The sequence below is a fragment of the Oncorhynchus kisutch genome, linkage group LG26 (genome assembly GCF_002021735.2).
Source record: "Oncorhynchus kisutch isolate 150728-3 linkage group LG26, Okis_V2, whole genome shotgun sequence".
NCBI lineage: Eukaryota > Metazoa > Chordata > Actinopteri > Salmoniformes > Salmonidae > Oncorhynchus > Oncorhynchus kisutch.
The window spans coordinates 13,418,128-13,439,385 of NC_034199.2; the positions used below are offsets into that span (position 1 = coordinate 13,418,128).

A 21,258-nucleotide genomic window follows, 5' to 3' on the forward strand; every position below is an offset into this window, starting at 1 on the left:
CATCATCGGCGCCCAGTTGTTGTTGGGGGTTAACTGCCTTGCAAAAGGGTAGAATCGCAGATTTTCGCCACCTTGAGGGTTCAAACCAGCAACCTTTTGGTTAGTGGCCCAATGCTCTTAACCACTAGGCTATCTGCCACATTCATGTTGATTACATTTGTTTAGGGGTTAGATTTGTTGAATTACTGCTGCTTGTATGGATTTTCATGTTCCATCTAATTTTATATTCATCAACAAACTCAAGTACCATACACAAAATTACATCCAGCAGAAAATATTTTCATAGTTCCATCTGAAAGAGGGCATTTGTAACATTTTGGATTTTCAGTGGATCTAGGCAGTTCAATTCACCTTAGGTATCTTCCAAACATCAACATGCCAAATACTGTACGTAATAAATGGAGACACTATTTGGCTGAAAGGACACCTCACCGCCTTTTACATACATACTTGGGAGAATTGACCTTGACAAGGTTGCTTAACCTATTCTAATTCACATTAGCACATTGTAATGTTAACATTTACAGTTTAGTAATTTAGCAGACACTCTTATCGAGAGCGACTTACAAGAGCAATTTACATTAAGTGGCAGATTTTTCACCTCGTTGGCTCGACCCAACGCTCTTCTTAACCGCTAGGCTACCTGCCACCCATGTTTTGTATTATGACACTCCGCTTTGTACAGAATGACTTCAGTTAGGTAACGTTTATGAAAATCAACACCAAATCAACTCAACACAACTTTAGTTTTAATAATAGCAATTCATTTGTTACTCCTCTGCAGAAATGTTTTTAATCAGCCGATTACAGAACAAAGATAAGATGCGTAAATGGTACAACTACTGTACATAGAAAACACAATAACTTACCTCTTGAAATAAAGTATTTAGAACAAGTTAATATTTGTTTACCACTTTCAATACTTTAGAAAATAATTTAGAGCTACTGTACTTGTTTTGGACAAATGAATGGCTCATCAACATTTCAATAGTTTCCTTTGGGTTTCGTTTGCCGATGCATTGTTATACAGTACATTTCAGAGAATAATATGTCGGAAAAAACATCTTGTAGTGCAGTAAGTCAGAGCAAGAAACTGAGTTTTTCAAGATTTTATCAATTAATTTGGCTTCGGGAAAACACATTAACTGAAGCATATTACAGAATTAAGGTTTGGGTTATGGTTCAAATCACCATTATGTAATGACAAAGAATACAGGTTAAATTCTCATTACAATTCATAACACAAGTCTCCCAGGGCTAAGCATTGTTTTGTCAGGTGCATATAATCTGCCCCAAAAGTGCATTGTAGCTTGTCCTTAACTATTGACTTGAGAAAATACTACCATTGAGTTGTATCACTGCTGGAATATAGGCATGTATGTTTGTGAAATGGTCCAAACAAACAAAGTTCTGCTGTTCGCGGTCTCACACATTACCTACGTTCTTAGGCACAGATCAATGAACAAGGCACCTCTAGCATTTTTAAGCATCAACACTGTCTTATGAAGAAGCAGCACATTTTACACGTCAGCAGGCTTCCGTCACTTTCACCGAAAATGGGTCCCATAAATGTATTGGTTTACTATCATCTATACACAGTACAGTTAATTCCTTTTAAAACATTCATTATGTTTATCACGAAAATGTGCTTTTTTTTCTCCGTCAATAAAATAAATTGTACATTCTGAACAGGGACTACAATACAGACCGCTGAGGAACATTTCTTTATCTCAAATGAGTGGTCTGAAATGGAAGTTGAAGAATATATTTTTCACTGTGAAAACACAACAGTGAGAAACAAATAAAAGGCATTCTCAATGTAATAAATAATAGTAAGTTTAGCTGAAAGCAGAGGTACCGTGATAAAAAAACAAAAAAAACAACAACTCCTAAGCCACTTTGTTTTATCCTCAGCTACTACCGCCTGTGTACATCTTTAGTTTCCTGGGCTGAATCCTGGTCCGTCCGCTGGTCTGGCCTGGGTGGGGGTTCTTGGCGGTGGAATGTCGTCGGGGAGGGGGGGCTAGCTGAACTGTGACAGAGCTGGGCATCAGGGCAGGGAGGGGAGAATGGAAGAAAGGGAGAAAGGGGTGTGTCTGGTGCTTCTCGGTCTGTCTGTCTGTCTGCTCTGACCCACCTCCTCCATCTCAACCACTTTGGCCATGATGAGGGGGGCATCAGCTAACACTCAGCTGGGCGAAGCCGATCAGCTTCACGTCATCTGCGATCTCCGTGTCATCACAGCCAGAAACCTGATGGAGGAACAGATTAAAAGGGTTGGCTGGGGACCATAAGATCCTATCAGCCACCTACACAGCAAGATTACCAGACATAATCCAACACCCAGTGAACAGCTGTACCCTAACAATAAGGATCGGTTTTGTCACTGATCCTACTTTAAGTAGTAAGCTACTGTTTAACGGATTCATGTAATTTGTGACGTGTTTGGTCTTAAATCCTTTACAGCCAAGAAAAAAAGTTGAGCACAGGAGAGATTTGTCCTCTCGTAACAGGGCACGAGAGCACGGTAGAGGAATTACAGTCCTTCAAAAGATGAAACGCCAAGGAAACATTTATGGAGAGAGCTTTCGCAGATATCGACAGTATTTTTCCCTACAGCCAAGGTAGAACAATGTTATTCATCCATTTAATAATAGAACACGCCTCATATCCTCAGAGATGGCGTCTTAACAGCCCTTTCAATTACTACATCAAGTTATTTCCCATTACTGTTGTGACTAGAACCATGTCTCTAGACATCATGTGGAACAAACGATGCAAAACGCACAACGATCATTTGCCTTCAGGTATTCATTTCATCGATTAATTAATAATAGTATGATGCGACAGCTTTCCACTGTGACTGGTTGCAGAGCAACCCACAGCACTCTTCTGTGTTATGTGCGTTGTACTGAAAAATAATGGTCTTTGTTAAAAGCTCTATGACCATGTGGCACAGGTCTCTGTTGCGTTTAATTAAGACGATATAGGCAGTCCTTTAAAACAAGGCTTTTTATATGTACAGGACTTCTAAAAAGATGGTTTCAGCAGGCATGCCTTTCTTTTTTTAAGAAACACATAATTACTTTGTCCGCACTTGCGTCACTGGCACTGATTACTTCACTAAAGGCCTCCAAAAAACTAGAGAAAAGCGCTGATGAAATACAAGTTGTATTTTATCGACAGGTTCACTCGAGAGTGAGAGTTTCTACTGCTAAATTCTAAACTAATTATGCTCCTATGCTTGCCCCACAAGTAGGCCTTATTACTGGCAACATGCATTCAGATTGGTTTGAGTGGAGTCCCTGTGAGCCAATCGATATCCCTTTTTCACTTCACTATCCCCCCTGGAAGTGGTACAGTGTGAGTCAGTGGCCCAATATCTGCCTGCCTCCAGCAATTTACAGCAGAGCATGGAGAGGGGCTCTGTCTCTCCCCGGCGTCTGTGGCTGCAGCTGTCTGTGTAGAGGCCACAAACATAATTCAGTGTTTCTGGTCGATATTTGGAGTTGAGTGGCTCTGTGTGACTTTGTGCCGCCTGGACTAGAGCAGTGTGTTAACAAATAGAAGTGGGAAAGTGCTCTGGCCAATATATATATATACACACCCGGGCCAGGCCCCAGCCAGCAGCACAGTCTGCCTGCTGCCCCACTAAGTCCTCTGATGCAGTTCTGCACTCCAGAGAGTCTCCAGCGACATTCACCATCTGCCGATAAGACATGGCAGAAAGGGCGGACAGTGATGTACTGTGACCCACCGCACAGATGTTGTTTACCTCATCCGTGCCATCTAAAAGGGCGCTAGAAAATAGCCCTAACACTACGGCAAACCACCCGGGATTGTCATTAATTGCTTCCTTTTAATTATTCTCCGTAGAGAAATTGAATTGTTCTGCTCGGTGTGGATCAATGTAAATCCCATCGCGCCGTGCACGGGGGGGGGGGGGGAGCATACGTGCAGATTAGGAGCGTCACCCATCAGTTACCCCACTTAAAAGGACAAAGCCAGTGCTGCGACACGCCTGTCATCACAGATTTCTCCCATTCTCTAGCACCACCGCTCATTTGGGATTTGAACGGTGTGTCTATTTCCAGACATCACAACCCTAGAGCATTGTCCTTTAACATACATATTATGACAGTACATTTTCTCAAGTCAATCCGTCGGTGTGATGTAACGTTGTGTGTTTTTTGGGGGGGGGAAGCATCCCGCTCTTATTTCGCGTAGCTATCTTGAGACATGAGATGGTGTGACATTTACCGTCTGGGTACTCACCAGTTTAAAGGTCAACACTTTGTAGGTGGTCGGGTCATCTACAATCTTCTGAAGGTTAGCCGCAACTGCAAGGTAATGTTATATATATAAAGAATGCACGCGTTAATAGTGTTGTTACACTGTCACATCAGATAATCACAGATCACATTCATTAATCAAGACCGTACGGAGCTGCTCTTATGCTTATGCTTCACATTGACTTTGAGAGGGATATGATTACTTTGAAAATACCAGACCGGGGTCAAATACATTTGTCAAATCCATTCCTAAATACTTTAACTATGCTTGATTTTGTTTGCCCAGTAAAATAGTCCCAGACATACAAACTCCAAGCTAAATCAAGCACACCTCACGCGGAAAATACACCCTAAGCCCCGCAGTATAACAGAAAAACAAGGATGAGACATTTACCGGCAGCAACATCGTGTCCATTGACAAGACCAGCTGAGAACAGTTCTTGGGAAACCCCAGTAGCCGTGTCTACGGAGAGACACAGAGTATTACAACCAGGTGAGAACAGTTCCTGGGAAACCCCAGTAGCCGTGTCTACGGAGAGACACACAGTATTACAACCAGGTGAGAACAGTTCCTGGGAAACCCCAGTAGCCGTGTCTACGGAGAGACACACAGTATTACAACCAGGTGAGAAGTAAACATGTGACCAACGGTACTACAGTACACTTCAATACCAAATACAATAACGGGCGCTAATAACAACATTATAACACGAGCTTCTTCACTTTGTGCAGCTTTTACCTCGGCCAGGAGTGAACTCAAAGCGGATGTCATTCAGCTCCTTCCTGGAGTTCCTAAGAAAAGAGATGAGAAGCTGATTAGTATAAGATGTGCCACGTGTAAGATGTGCCCAACAGGCTGTCCTCCATAGGAACAGACAGGAGGTCCAGGACCTAGTTAGTCTGGTCCCAGATCTGTTTGTGCTTTAAGACAACTATGGCATGACAATAGTCAGATGAGTTGGCTACTACAGCGCAAACAAATCTGGGACCAGGCCAAGACTCCCTGAACGGTCTATTTCATTTAGACTGTCTGAGGAGGCTCCTGACAAGCGGACCCCAAGGAATAGTGGAATGGAAAAAGACAGCTTGGCTGCCACATCCACACTTTAACACTACAAGTCTCTAGGCTTAACACACTGGGTCATGTTAAGCAGATCAGATTTTCTTACTAACTGCTTAAGTCAGTGTTACTACTGGCTACTCTAATATCATCCTGTATTTACTGACAACACAGTTGGTCAAGAATTAGTGCGGAAATGTTCATCTTTGCATGTGGCTTGTGCATATGAAATAGGCAGCATTGTAAGCTCAATAAATACATGCTTTTATGATGCATTGTAAGTCTTGTGTAGGGTTCCAAAGAACAGCTGACTGATGGCTACAGTAAACGCCATGTTTATAGTGCATCGGCCAAACCCTCACTCTGCTCGGTGTACCAGTGGGGCATATACAGTATACAGCCTTTTGCGGTGACAACATGTATGTAGAAGTTCTCTCTGCACAGACAATAGAAGGCTAACATGATTATGCAAAAAATATATATATATATGTATGTATGTATGTATGTATGTATGTATATATATATATATATATATATATATATCAGCAGGAAAAGAGGAAAAGATAAATTACAGAGAATCTCAATGGGTTCCATGAAGTAGATATTGTAACTGTGCTAATGCAATCACGTACTTGCGGCTGTGGAAGATTTTGATTTGGATTTGAAGTGTTCTTGCAGTGGAATGACCAGAATAAGGAAATACATATTTCCAGCAATATCTCATGCCCATTTGAATCACTATGGTTACATGTACTATGTTTAAAGTCCCGCAAACAGTGTAATTGTTGTTGTCCGTCGAAATACAAAAGTAGTCCGAACATATTTTAAATGACCGTTAATGACAAACATGTTCACAAGCCTCATTTGAATTAAACCATAATTACATTTTCACAAGGACTTTAAGTCATTGGTAAAGCTAAAATGAGTTATAATTAATTAAAAGCATGTCTGAGGTATACTACTGCCTGAAGTGTTTCCACAATCTCAATGTCCTTGACCTTTTTATATAGCTCTGGTTTAGGAGAAGAAAACAGATGAATTCCTACATGAATGCAATCTGGGGGATTTTCATATTTGTCACCTGTACATGATTGATCCTTTACTGAGGTCAGATGAAGTGTCGGAACGCAGCTGAAACAGGGAATATTGAAGCTCAGATGCAATTTTATTATTGGTCTTATGTAAAACGTGTAGAATCTTTTCTTCTTCCAGAGGGTGATAGAAGCAAAACAGCAGAAGGTTGGCTGAGGATAATGGTGTAAAAAGGGCTTTAGTAGTTCCGCATTTTAATGTAGGGCTCACATATGGCTCAGAACTACCGCAGCCTATTCATTTATACAGCTTTCTTATGCAGCAACTTCAATCCAGGAAGACAAGACAATGCCTCTCCTAAGAAACTGCATGATAGGCCACATTAAGTGAAAGTCCATCCGCATGTCTACCCTATGTTAATTTTACGCTGTGCAACCCCGGGTAAATTCTCTCTAACATTTCCATTAATACAGTACATGGTGAATTTAGTCCTAAAAACTACTCCCTACACAGTGGCTGATGGGTGTGACAGCTTTTGTACAGTGTCGTGGGAGTGGATTAATTTGGGCTGTAATTAAGATGCATAAATCACATCCATCTAAGCCCACCTGCTAGCCCCCGATTCACATTTCACAGGACATGTTGCATGTAAGTAACATGCTCCGATACATCATTGAGGGCTGATTTAGTTCTGAGAGAGAGCGAGAAAGAGAGAGAGCGAGAGAGAGAGAGAGAGAGAGAGAGAGAGAGAGAGAGAGAGAGAGAGAGAGAGAGAGAGGATTTCCATCAGCTGCCTGTGAGTCAACTTTACTCGTCCAATTCTGCAGATTCGCAGCTAGAGAGAGGAAGTCAGGGGCTAAACCTGAACTTAGCAGATGGATGTAGGATGTCTGCAATCTCTCCATTTCAGCCACGGACAGTGTGAGAGTGTGCTGTAAAGGGATGCTGTAACCACACCTGTGTCAGAGGGCCTGAGCCCGGCGTCTCTATTTGCCTACTTAGTCCTGCTCCAGAGAGATGGGCAGCAGATGCCTGGAAAGTCTCTGTCAGATTATATTGTGGGAGGTAAATAATCCGCACACACAGATTGAGAAACAGTTTAGAAGTGTTCTTTTTTTCTTTTAAAACGTCAGTATTCCAGAGTCTTGCTACCAGTGTTAAGATTTTCCTAAATAACTGTGTAAAGTTTTAAGTTTCACGTTTTATCAGCACAGGGACAGAATAAGACCATGATTTTGCTCAGTCATCTTCAAATCCCAGCATACCACACCCTCCAAATGAATCACCAGAGATGCCAGTGGGCACTAGCAATCATTAGGGAGATAGGAGTGTTTACTCGGTAAAGCATGAACTACAATAACTCTTGGGTGTATAGAGGGGTGTTCTATCTGCTAAAACAGATTTCCCCTGGTAGGCAATGGGAGCTCAGGCAAACACTTGACTGGCAAACACTGGGACTAAGGACTTTCTCAGACTAAAAGAGAAGTGACAAGTTCGCAAGTTTACATTACAGTAACAGGCCTAGCCGAGGGTACTTTCGCGAAATCTCTAGGCAATCTCTCGTAGTGAAAAGAGGCTCTGAGAGAAACTGCCAGTCTCAGGTCCCTTGAGTACCTCAGGTAATGTTAGTCTAAAGAACACATTAACACTTCTGAACTGCACTCTGTAACTGAAGCTGTTTACAGTCTGTCCTGACCAGAATTATGATTGGTATGTTGGGGAAAGTTAGGTGTAAAGCTCTGAGTATTTACCGCATTTCAAGACCGAGGCCAGGTAAAACAGACGGTCTGTTGTGTATCGACTATACAAGAGTCCTCTAAATCCTGTGTAGCAGTGACATGGGGGTTATTTCTTAACACACCAACAAACACAATCAATACACACACCTGGGGGTAAACTGGGGAGTGTTTGGAGTCCGATGAAAAGTACTTCAGCGCTTTAGCCTAGAAAATGCCTACATGAATGGGCCAACAATCTGAGAGGAGACAGTGTTAATGTGCCAGTAATTCATTTGGGATGGATTGTGCTGGCATGTAATTTTGCGTTCTCATATTTTGGCTTCCTGGTAGAGGAAAGTATAGCTCATAGTTGTCTATATATATGACTCATTGAAAGGGGTTTAATTGAGCAATAAGGCCTGAGGGGGTGTGGTATATGGCCAATATACCATGGCAAAGGGCTGTTCTTATGCACAACGCAATGCAGAGTGCCTGGATACAGGCCTTAACTGTGTTATATTGGCCATATACCACAAACTTCTGCGGTGCCTTATTGCTATTATCAACTGGTTACCAATGTAATTAGAGCAGTAAAAATAAATGTTTTGTCATACCCGTGGTATGTGGTCTGATATAACACAGCTGTCAGCCAATCAGCATTCAGGGCTCGAACCACCCGGTTTATAATTCAGTTTAAACACTACAAAGCACAATAGCCACATATGCCTGGAGCACTGTTGGTTCATTGGTTGACTTCTGTCCTCCCATCATTACATATACAGTGCAATCAATCAGCAAACAATTGCCAGTGAAGATGACGTGTCAAATGTACAAAATAACATTTTTCAACACCCAGGTCATTCAAAAATGTCCTGTTGTTCTTATTGTCTTTTCATTTCAGGTTCCTGACGGTTCAAGTCCCCCAGTGTGTCTGAGATCCTTTCTCTGTTTCAGACATACATCAACATCCCATCTGAATACAGTTCTCTAAAGAGCCTTCATCAACGGGTTCACAATAGCATAAATCCTTTTCTAATCAGCCTTAACACCCTCATCAGTTTTGGGAAGAGAATTGATTGTGCTGTGTTGTTCTTTCAGATGCAATTAAGTTTTCCAATTAGCTTTTTATTTTTCCCAAGAGAGCCACCACCCCAATACCACCAGAACTCTGTTCATGATTTTAGTCTTCGGCGAGGCAATTGTTGAATTAAACCATAATTACGTTTTAATCTGCATTGATTATCGTGATTACAAAGCGGAAAACTTTGGAAAAGCAACAAGATAAATCTTATAATCATTGTATGGAGGAGTATTAGTAACAGGCTGCAGATCAATCACAGATTAAAATATTAAGATGTATCCATAAGAGAGTGATTACTGTAATGCCATTGTGACTGGAGAGAGATATAGCTGGCACTGTTCTATGTGGGCTTTAATAATGCTATAGGTTTCAGGTTGAATCAGGTCAGACAACTGCAATACTCCTGCTAATCCCCCTATGGACATTCAACCCCCCCCCCTGACTTCTACTCTGCCCCCACCACCCCAACAACATTCATCACTGTTGCAGTTGTCATTATTATTTTATTACTAAAACATGTGTTGTTTTTATTTCACTCAATGTTCATGCTGCTGCTTCCCCTATGGTCATTCCACCCCACCCCCTCAACAGCCTTTATCCTGCCTCTACCCCAATGGACATGCATCACTGCCACAGTTGTTATGATATATATAGTGCTATTTCTATTTCAGTCTTTTTATGACAAATGTTCATTATTTCACTTCACTTAGTCCTACATGTTGGAAGCCTAAGATTTCCCACTGTACCCTGCAATCCCACCTGCAACCCTGTATTAAACATGCTGGATCTCGTTCCCCATCTGTTTTCCCACAACACAAATGGGATTTGAATGGAAATTAACTCCATTGACGTCACTTGTCCTCCCATTATGTTAACTAGATAGCAAGCAAAGAATTGAGTAAGAATTGTAAGAATTCCCAAGCTCCGTTGGGATACCCTATAAAATACGCAAAATAACATTCATTTCTGTGATTCCTTTGCTCCCCCTAACACGCATATTCAGTACCCTCAGCATGTTTTCTACACTTAGCCCTTTGTACTTCTTCCTCTCTCAAACGCTTGACTTTTCTTCAGTTTAGCCTTAATCCTGCTGTCAAGCGCTCAATAAATCCAGACTTAAAGAATCTGTCCTCACAAGTATGGTTGCATCACAAATAGCACGCTTCAAAAGTAGCGCACTAGGGAATAGGGTGCCACTTACCTCCCTGCACTGTATCTGCTAATAAGGACCTACTGTTTGTCACACACATATGAAGCCAGTAAATGTGACCAGTGACCATGTCATCTCCTGATCCTCTGGGGACCGTGTACCAGCAGACCTCTTTAGGCTGGTGTATTACAAACTGTAGTGACACGGAGGTTTTCTGTCACGTGAAAAGAGACGATGAGTGCACATGATAGTGTTATAATGTAACGCCGTTGTATCACTGCCCAGATTACAGCACATTCACAGAGCTGTGAAATGTGACCAATATTATTCACCCCTGTACAAAGGTACTGTATCTTCCCAGCGAATCGAATGTAATGTAATGCTCTGTCAAGTGCTTCCAGGACTACTTTTACAGTTCGTGGACTAAACAGGGCTATAGAGAAACCTCTATGCAAATACATCGACGTCGTATTTCTCCATAATGCGTGTCAAAACCGATTGCAATAGAGCCCCATTCATTATCGCTCTATGGGAGATTGGGAGTTGCATTTGAGTTTATCTGAAGTCCTTCGGGCTAAAAGAGGGCTTGAAATTGAGAGGCCTGATAAATGAGCTGCTCTCTGTTGGCTGCTGCCAGACAGGGGCTGGCTGTTTCAGCACGGATCAGAGGTGTGGATCTTGTCAGTTGACTTTTGACTTAATCTACCAAGACACGTCACTGAAATCCATTTGCTGTGGAGAGGCTGCCCTCAGCGCAGAGCAGGATAGGTTTAATACATAGCACATACAACTAGCCACTTTATCTCTCTGAGTTTGGGCTGAGTTTGGACTGATTCTACAGTACATCGCTCCCCATACGCGGCAAAGAAAAACAGGCTCAAACGCCTGCAATGAATGGAACTCTGGTCACTGAGAAATAGCTACAGCCCCACTGCTCACAGAAGCATCCATTTATTTACATGTCAGGGTTAGAATAATTACATTTCTCTAGTAGCTAACCCTCTAGTTGGCCTGCTGGTGTGCAGTGGAGGGGAAGGCTTTGTGTTGCGCAGGGGGCCTGGGGAGGCCTCTTCAGATGCTGACTTATCTCATCGACCCAGAGTCTACTCTGCACCCAGCGCGGCATTCAGCCCATCAGGGAGCAGAAGGCAGACTTTAAAATGTCCAGAAACACTTCATTCTCTATGTCTGGGGCAGACATCTTAACGCGCACGCGCGCAGTTTTGCACATTTGCATTGCATATTCTGCTTTTAGACAATGTGTTTAAATCTGCTTCCATTTTGCTGAGGGGGAAGTAAAAAGGATCTCAATTCAATGCAATAAATATAAGCTACGTTCTTCTTGGGAAAGGATTTGAGTGCTTAGAGGAGTGTTGAGGCCAAATCAACACTAATTATCATATCATAAAAAAGACCACATATATAAACAGTGATAAGTCTGAGCCGAAATCTAATCCTAAACCTATTCCACAAGTCTTGCTACAGCCTTTAATTGTGTTCTAGCAATAGGTCTTTAACCTGGCCAGGTCAGTGTTGGTACGTCTGGTGGCAGCGCAGGTCATTCGCAGGTCATTAACAGCCCCCCCCCCCAACAAAATATATACACTATACAAAACATTAAGAACACCTTGCTCTTTCCATGAGGGGGAACGGGCCCTAGCCCTCACCCTCCGATTCAAAAGGTCCCAAACGTGCTCAATAGATTGAGATCCGGGCTCTTCGCTGGCCATGGCAGAACACTGACATTCCTGTCTTGCAGGAAATCAGGCACAGAATGAGCAGTATGGCTGGTGGCATTGTCATGCTGGAGGGTCATGTCAGAATGAGCCTGCAGGAAGGGTACCACATGAGGGAGGAGGATGTCTTCCCTGTAATGCACAGCGTTGAGATTGCCTGCAATGACAACAAGCTCAGTCCGATGATGCTGTGACACACCGCCCCAGACCATGACGGACCCTCCACCTCCAAATCGATCCCGCTCCAGAGTACAGGCCTCGGAGTAACGCTCATTCCTTCGACGATAAACGCAAATCCGACCATCACCCCTGGTGAGACAAAACTACGACTTGTGAGTGAAGAGCACTTTTTGCCAGTCTTGTCTGGTCCAGCGACAGTGGATTTTTGCCCATAGGCAGCATTGTTGCCGGTGATGTCTGGTGAGGACCTGCCTTACTACAACAGGCCTACAACCCCTCAGTCCAGCCTCTCGCAGCCTATTGCAAACAGTCTGAGCACTGATGGAGGGATTGTGCATTCCTGGTGTAACTCAAGCAGTTGTTGTTGCCATCCTGTACCTGTCCCACAGGTGTGATGTTTGTATGTACCAATCCTGTGCGGGTGTTTTTACATGTGGTCTGCCACTGCGAGGACGATCAGCAGTTTCTCTCTTGTTAGGTCAGTCACTGATAGTCAATGAAATAGCTTATTTCAGATTGCTAAATTAGTTTAGCAGCCAGCTATCTACACTTTTTATCATGGTTTTATTACCGGCCAGGGTCCCCCATTGATTTGATTTGAGTAATTCTCACTCCCATATCATAGTCAAAACTGTAAACATTCTCTCCGCCCTATGGCAAAATGTGTATAATTGCAAGAAAATAGTTCTGGGGGGGGGGGGGGGGTACGGATGTGACTACGCAGACCTGCCAGCAACTGCAGCCCCTCATGATGAATTCAGATTTTTTTGTGGCCCCCACCCCCATCAAAGTTGTCCATCCCTGCTCTAATTCAATCCCTGAGAACACAGATATGCAGAGCGGAGCAAATGGAGAGTCAATGGAGTGTAACACTCTCCTCCCTCCAACACAACCGCTCAGCCAGATTAGAGAGAAACGGCCCTTGGTTCTGTCAGATGATCCCATTAGAGGGCCAAGACATCATTAGGTCATCATTAGGTCTATTAGCAGCAGGACAAATTCAAACTCTGCTTACCTTAGCCTTAGGACCATATTCAGAGCAACTTGAATATAAGGCCCTGTGTTCTTCTCAAACGGTTGCACCTATAAGTAAAGAGTGAGTCTGGTGAGTCAATAAAGCCAGCAAGTCCTCAATATCTCCTGGAGTATAGAAAATATATATCTGTATCTTGCGCTATGCTGAAATGATTAAACTACAAAACCAACAGAAATATACATGAATTAAATCACACAAAATACATTCAATATCTACAGTGTATATACTTCTATTGATGTACTCTGACAAGATTATTGAGTTCTGTTTATGAGGAGGCACAATCAGTAAAAAACATTTTTTATTTAACCTTTATTTAACTAGGCAAGCCAGTTAAGAATAAATTCTTATTTACAATGACGGCCTACACCGGCCAAACCCTAACCCCGGGCGACGTGGGCCAATTGTGCGCCGCCCTATGAGACTCCCAATCACTGCCGGTTGGGATACAGCCCAGGATCGTATCAGGGTCTGTAGTGATGCCTCTAGCACTGAGATGCAGTGCCTTAGACCGCTGCGCCACCCGGGACCCTTAACCCTGACTAGATCCTGACTCAACAAAGTAAGAACCGCAGTAGCACTTATGGCCTCTATCATTGTCGGACACGGGGGGTGAACCTCAAACTACTCTGGCTCATTTCTGAAATGACAATGGCCAGTGAGAGAATGACACGGGGCCTTTTAGATGACTTTAGAGCTGGCAGTATCAGCAGGATGTCCATTTACTCAGAGTTATTACCTGCTGAAAGGGCCCCTCCAGGAGCCACTGGGAGACTGGCACATACTCACACATAATCAGTGGGGCATCAAGGTCACTGAATCATGACAAATTAACGTCTGCCTCTGCTGCTGGTGGTGATGATACTGAAACCCTCACCTGGGGATGCTGAATGGATAGCCCTTCAATGGGAACACTATTGGCATTCTCCTCATCCTGTGGCACAAAAAGAAAGGCATTTAGTAAACTATATATTTTTGTGTGCTATGGAAAGGGTGTTTAGTGGGTGAACATTGTTAAGAATAGCAAATATTTGCCCAAGATCAAGGTCATGGTCAAGGTCATTGCTCAACTCAGTCAGCAAATAGAGAAGAGTCAATAGAAAACAATTCATATGTAAAACATTTTGTTGTTTTGTTTATGAACATTCAAAAAGAGAAAGCATCTACAGTTGAAGTGGGAAGTTTACATACACCTTAGCTAAATACATTTAAACTCAGTTTTCCACAATTCCTGACATTTAATTCAAGTAAAAATTCCCTGTCTCAGGTCAGTTAGGAACACCACTTTATTTTAAGAAAGTGAAATGTCAGAATAATAGTAGAGAGAATTATTTATTTCAGCTTTTATTTCTTTCATCACATTCCCAGTGGTTCAGAAGTTAACATACACTCAATTAATATTATTGGGGCAGTATTGCTTTTAAATTGTTTAACTTGGGTCAAACGTTTCAGGTAGCCATTCACAAGCTTCCCACAATAAGTTTGGGGAATTTCGCCCATTCCTCCTGACAGAGCTGGTATAACTGAGTCAGGTTTGTAGGCCTCCTTGCTCGCACAAGCTTTTTCAGTTCTGCCCACAAATGTTCTATAGGATTGGGGTCAGGGCTTTGTGATGGCCACTCCAATACCTTGACTTTGTTGTCCTTAAGCCATTTTGCCACAACTTTGGAAGTATGCTTGGGGTCAATGTCCATTTGGAAAACCCTATTGCAACCAAGCTTTAACTTCCTGACTGATGTCTTGGGATGTTGCTTCAATATATCCACAATATTGTCCTGCCTCATGATGCCATCTATTTTGTGAAGTGCACCAGTCCCTCCTGCAGCAAAGCACCCCCACAACATGATGCTGCCACCCCCTGTACTTCATGGTTGGGATGGTGCTCTTCAGCTTGCAAGCCTCCCCCTTTTTCCTCCAAACATAAGGATGGTCATTATGGCCAAACAGTTATATTTTTGTTTGATCAGACCAGAGGACATTCTCCAAAAAGTACGATCTTTGTCCCTATGTACAGTTGCAAACTGTAGTCTGGCTTTTTTATGGCTGTTTTGGAGCAGTGGCTTCTTCCTTGCCGAGCGGCCTTTCAGGTGATGTCGATATAGGACTCGTTTTACTGTGGATATAGATACTTTTGTACCCGTTTCCTCCAGCATCTTCACAAGGTTCTTTGCTGTTGTTCTGGGATTGATTTGCACTTTTCACACCAAAGTACGTTCATCTCTAAGAGACAGAACGCGTCTCCTTCCTGAGCGATATGACGGCTGCGTGGTCCCATGGTGTTTATACTTGCGTACTATAGTTAGTACAGATGAACATGGTACCCTCAGGCATTTGGAAATTGCTCCCAAGGACGAACCAGACTTGAACCAGAGGTCTTGGCTGATTTCTTTTGATTTTCCCATGATGTTAAGCAAAGAGGCACTGAGTTTGAAGGTAGGCCTTGAAATACATCCACAGGTAAACCTCCAATTGACTCAAGTTATGTCAATTAGCCTATCAGAAGCTTCTAAAGCCATGACATCATTTTCTGGAATTTTCCAAGCTGTTTAAAGGCACAGTCAACTTAGTGTATGTAAACTTCTGACCCACTGGAATTGTGATACAGTGAATTAGAAGTGAAATAATCTGACTTGTGTCATGCACAAAGTAGATGTCCTAGCCAACTTGCCAAAACTAACGATTGTTAACAAGAAGTTGTGGAGTGGATGAAAAACGAGTTTTAATGACTCCAACCTAAGTTTATGTAAACTTTCGACTTCAACTGTATATACGTTTGACCTTGCTAAAAATCCATGAGTCAGAGAAACTGTGGGGTAAGATGTACTAGGTTTATTTGAGATTTCATAACGGATACATAACCTGCTCCCTGTTGAGGCAGACAATTAGATTTTCCAATGAAGCCCTTTGTAAAGTAATCAAATTACACAGAAACAGACAGAGGCAAAGTAAGTCAATTATTCTAGTCAATGTGCAGGTTTACACACTCACAACAATCTTACTTCACCCACATTACACCTAAGCGTCTGTCTCTATGATATTAAAAATACTTTAACAATGACAAATCATGTACTCCATATTTGTTTCTAGAACAGAAAAGAGCTAACTTACATCTTCGCCCTCGTCTTCGTTGTCCTCTCTGAGCCTTCGCGACTGGAAGGTAATATCAAGCACAAACAACGTTATATTCTCAGTCTTGACAAATCTAAATACAACTGGCAGATGTAGAGCTCAAACACCTTCGAACGCAATCCCTGCAGAATATTTATCATAATGTAGCATAGAGGAGAAAAACAAACAATTAAAACTGACCCAGGTAGAATAACATTGTCGGCATTTTATTTGTTGTATCTTTGCTTTGTGTAATTTTCCCTGTAAGAGACATCAGGTAAGGCATCTTGTCAAAGAACCTTTTGATATTTGATCATAGCTGGCTCCCCGCTCCATCCTCAGCCCCCTACAGCTATCTTCAAACCCTTGCCAATTACCTTTAGCGACATGTCACAGGCCCCTCTCTGAAACAAAGCTTGCTCGCTGCTTTCACAGAAATACATTCAGCTAGAGAATGACTGTAGAAAGGCAAAACAAAAAGGAAGGATCAAGCTAGCCAAAGTGCAGGTAAAAAGCATAGAGAATTGCCCTCAACATTAGCGGTTGCTTTTTCCCCCAGCCCCTGTGGCCAAGTTTTGATGTGCATCTCTTGTCATGGTCTCACCTACCCTGCCTTGATTGACAGCAGCCTTGCCCTCCTCACTCCCTACATCGAGCTCGTCATCGCTCCACTCCCAGTCTCCGTCCTCCATCTTGTGCAGGTGGCCGCTGGACCCTGGAACTCTCCTCACCTAAGCCAAACACAGCACAACCGTTTAGACATCCCATCAAACTGTAGGGTTGAGAGACAAAACACATTTAGTAGCCCACACACCTTCTAATGTTCTCTCAGTAAGGTTAAAACCAACACAACATTAAATGGCATTTACTTGGCCTATATGAGTTGATGAGATTTTTGAAATATTTCATAAAATGCGCAGGTGGATACCAGTAAGCATTTCACAAACACTGAAGCTCGGATTCCTCTCAGAGAGTTTTTAAGGTCTACAAAATGGCTGCTATGAGCTACCAGAGAACAAAAGAACAAAATAGAACAAAAATGAAACGAAGAAAAGGAAACACACACAACTCCTTAAGCAGCTAACTCTGGATGAATCTAAGTGGAAGCCCCAGCATTCTAGGGCTAAGTCAAAGAACATGTACCCTTCTGATGGCATCAAGTTCTTTCGCTGAACCTGACACAGAGCCCATGCTCCTGGAATTCTGCTCTGGCTCCTTGAGCAAAAAAAAAAGCATCAGTCCACTGTGTGTGGATGCATGTAACAGTTCAGTGGCCTGTATGTCTCTTTACACACAAACACGGTACCGTCAAGCTGCCAAAGCATGTGAACAACTACATTTAGTATTTAATATTAATAGGAACATTTATGAGCATGCACACTTAGAGAAATGCACAAAGGGAAAATATGGGATGAAGGAGTACATACAGGCAAATTACAGGAGCAATCTATAAATGCTCTGAATCGATACTGTATCCTCTGTGTACTGGCGTAGCAAATCAATCTCAGTATTATATCAGTATTATTTTCCAACTTTCAATTACGTAACACATCAATGACTGCTGCAACGCACCGTAATCTTTGATCAATACCTCCTGCAGGTCGCCCTATGAAGAGATCAACTAAGGAGCAGGGCTGCCCTCTTCTGGCCAATGAACAACTGCTTAAATTCTGTCATTTGCCTAGAGATACATGTCTAGAATATTACTATTGTGTATTAACTCTGGTTTAATTAATACACCTGCAGAGGAGGTGGGTGTCTACGGGAGGAAGGGAGATAGACAGAATGAGGAAGGAGGGCAGGATGGGAGGGAGAGTGAGGGAGAGGGTAGTAGACAGACAGACTGAGTAAGGGGGTCAAAGGGGAGAGAGTCTGATCTGCTCGGTGATGTGGACAGGTTACTGAGTACTGAGATGACCATGTTTCTGCAAGGATGCCTCTCTGTGCAGGCTAGCCTGTGTCTGCTGAGTGGATAATGTGGGTGATTCTCCATAGGTCAGAACAGCACACCAACAGTTCTAGTGGTGAAACAGGACCAGAAGACAGACAGGATCGGAGGATCAGGGTTGGCTGCAAAGGGTATCATGATTACATCGCAGCCTCAGAATGGAATACTAATCTCTCATTAAAGCTGCAATATGTAACCTTTTGGGAAACCCGACCAAATTCACATAGAAATGAGAGTTATCGATCTGTCATTCTCATTGAAAGCAAGTCTAATATGTGGTAGATCTGTTGTTCTATGTGAGCTATTTCTACGCTTCCCATCTTTTAGTTTAGTTTTTGCGTCTTTTACTTTGGATTTTGTACACCAGCTGCAAACAGCTGAAAATACAATATTTTTGGTTAGGGAAAATATATTTAACAGCGGTTTAGATGGTACAATGATTCTCTACAATATACTTGCTTGTTTTGTCACATATACTGAAATTAGGCAACTATTAGAATTTTACCAACCAGGAAATGGCAGAGCGATTTCTGCATAGTGCACCTTTAAACCATGTTTACCAAATTAGTCAACCCACCCACACACGATCTGAATGATTGTGACTGTTCTGACCAGCATACTGTTCTCCCCTCTGTCTGACAACTCTGTCACGAGTCACTTCCATCTCTATTGATATTATGCTCTGCTAAATGACTTGGTCACGCGACACCTCCACAATCCCCCATGTCCTCCAGTCACCCATGCCATGTCAGTGAATTTCCATCCAACTCGATCACCCTGGCCTTTTTGCCTTCTGGCAATAGGGTCTTCGCACCCATTACTTCAGTAATCCACATGTAGAACGATGGCGATCCAATATCAACCTTTCCTGCCACACTGCTGCACTCATGCCCAGTTCACAGTGACCGCAAGGCAAACTGAGCATGCAAATGGTATGTTTAAGTGCACCTCCCCGTTACCTAACCACTCACATTAAATTTGTCTTTGTCCGCCACTTGCAGTGAGCGTCTGAGCAACGTTACAGACCACTAATGCAAGAGTTGTAAGCACATCTATTCTGCATGACTGATATTGCTCCAGGAGTGGCCCATATTTGCAGCCTCACAGAACAGTTTGATCACAAAGTGAATGACGTGTTGATCAGTAAGAGAGAGAGGGAGAGGACACTCAATGTCTGTTGACTGGTGGAGTGTGCTGCCAACCCCTATCATCTTACCATACTTTGTTCATAATGTTCAGTCAATATTGGGTCTGCTTTACTGGGAAGGATGTTTGTTTAGACATTACCCTTTTGGCTCTCTGGGTTATGTTCGGGGCTCTGCATAGCAGCTTTTCGATCAGATATTCTCTGTTCTGCAGATGAAAATCACAACCCATGTTAAGCAAATCTACATACAAATTCTTTAAGCCTCAAAAAAACAAAAAAGAACAGGTCAAATCCTGGAGGTAAAATCATACCTTGGCTTTCTGGAAAAATTTACATTTCAAAAGTTCTGCTGCTGTAGGCCTGAAGAGAAGAAAAATACATGGAGATATAAGAACACATTCCAATCATTGGCCTAGAACTGAATGTACAATTCCTCTAATCTGTCTGTGTGAGAATAGATATTCTTGGGTGGGTGGGTATGAGTGAGCCCACTAAACATGAAGACTATATTTCAGGACTCTCCTGAAATGTGTCTGACATTCTACAGAGACTCGGTCAACTCCCAAGGCCATCAGATTTACTTCATCATCAACCAGTGACAGACTCTATAGATTTAGAGAGTAGGCCTAATGCAGTTCACAGAATGGCAGACATGTACAAACCTCTTGGCGGGCTCCTTCTGAAGGCACAGGGTTATTAGCTTCCTAAACGATTTCCCATATTTTTTCAGCATCTCTTTGTCCTCCACACCCGTGTCTAGGGTGGGAGGATCGTTCTGTAAGGTCAGCATTAAGACCTGGGAAGAGAAGAGGAAGGGTCAAAGACATTCAAGTGTTCTCTCAGAGGTTACATAGACATAGGGTAGTAATTTGCCTTTTCATGGTTCATTAGTTAAGATGTAGGCCTATTTCGCTTCCTGTCTGGGATCTAGATATGCAGTGATCAGGCTCACCTTCATGGGTGGGTATCGGTGGTAAGGTGCAGACCCTGTGGCCAACTCTATGGCAGTGATTCCAAAACTCCAAATGTCTGCTTTGAAGTCATAGCCTCGTACCTGTGGACATGGCGGAGCTACTGTTAGTGTTGTACAGTCTAGGTGAAAACAGATAGTAGATGTTACTAAAAACTGGCCACAAGGTAGTCTCACCTGTTCCATCACCTCAGGGGCCATCCAACATGGTGTGCCCACAAAAGTCTTCCGTACTTTGTTTCTGGTCATATCTCCTCCAGTGGCCAAAAAGGCACTAACTCCAAAATCTTTGAAGAAATATGGATAATTCAGATGACATGTATGGATGTAAATGTTACACCTCATTAACATCTGATAGAAAGGGATAATAATGTTTTGCGGTATTTGCTCAAATATACTCAAACCACTAAGAGGTCTTTCACAAGTATTTCATGTTATACACCTTATACAAACTGTGCACACTCCAGCTCTTCAGTTGCATTCGTGTTAGAATGGTTCTCCTTGCTGTGTTTGTAGGCTAAAGGTCGTCCAAGTACATGAAAGACTGTAGGCCTCCAGTGATTTATGTTGGGGGACCTGTTTGACTACCTTTATGTTATTCAGTATAAATGGGTCGTTCCACCAATTCGGTGCACTTTGAGATGTGTAACATTCTGTCATAAAGAGCACATGCTAAACTTAATAAAAAACTTGTTTTCCCATCTCAAGAGGTTAAATTACAAAAGATACTATAGTAAGTGTCTATTAAGTGCCAAATAAAGTAGCAGGGTTGACTGTAACATGCTTGAATGCAAGCTTCACAA

The 21,258-nt window shown here is 42.6% G+C and overlaps 1 protein-coding gene across 2 annotated transcripts in view; it reads right to left on the reverse strand.

The window, feature by feature from the left end:
* Nucleotides 1-1,094: 1,094 nt before the first annotated feature.
* stk39 (serine threonine kinase 39) overlaps nt 1,095-21,258 on the reverse strand; it is a 29,258-nt gene continuing 9,094 nt past the window's right edge. The window contains exons 6-19 of one of the 2 annotated variants that reach the window (XM_031806013.1): nt 20,633-20,742; nt 20,438-20,539; nt 20,148-20,281; nt 19,797-19,845; nt 19,626-19,691; nt 17,534-17,605; nt 16,999-17,121; nt 16,391-16,432; nt 14,160-14,216; nt 13,265-13,332; nt 5,032-5,084; nt 4,687-4,755; nt 4,276-4,340; nt 1,095-2,252 (exon numbers count right to left, since the gene is read on the reverse strand). In XM_031806013.1, the coding sequence (XP_031661873.1) occupies nt 2,178-2,252; nt 4,276-4,340; nt 4,687-4,755; nt 5,032-5,084; nt 13,265-13,332; nt 14,160-14,216; nt 16,391-16,432; nt 16,999-17,121; nt 17,534-17,605; nt 19,626-19,691; nt 19,797-19,845; nt 20,148-20,281; nt 20,438-20,539; nt 20,633-20,742 (1,085 nt within the window). In that variant the 3' untranslated portion in view covers nt 1,095-2,177. The remainder of the gene's footprint in view (nt 2,253-4,275; nt 4,341-4,686; nt 4,756-5,031; nt 5,085-13,264; nt 13,333-14,159; nt 14,217-16,390; nt 16,433-16,998; nt 17,122-17,533; nt 17,606-19,625; nt 19,692-19,796; nt 19,846-20,147; nt 20,282-20,437; nt 20,540-20,632; nt 20,743-21,258) is intronic. The other variant, XM_020462038.2, reaches the window with a different exon arrangement.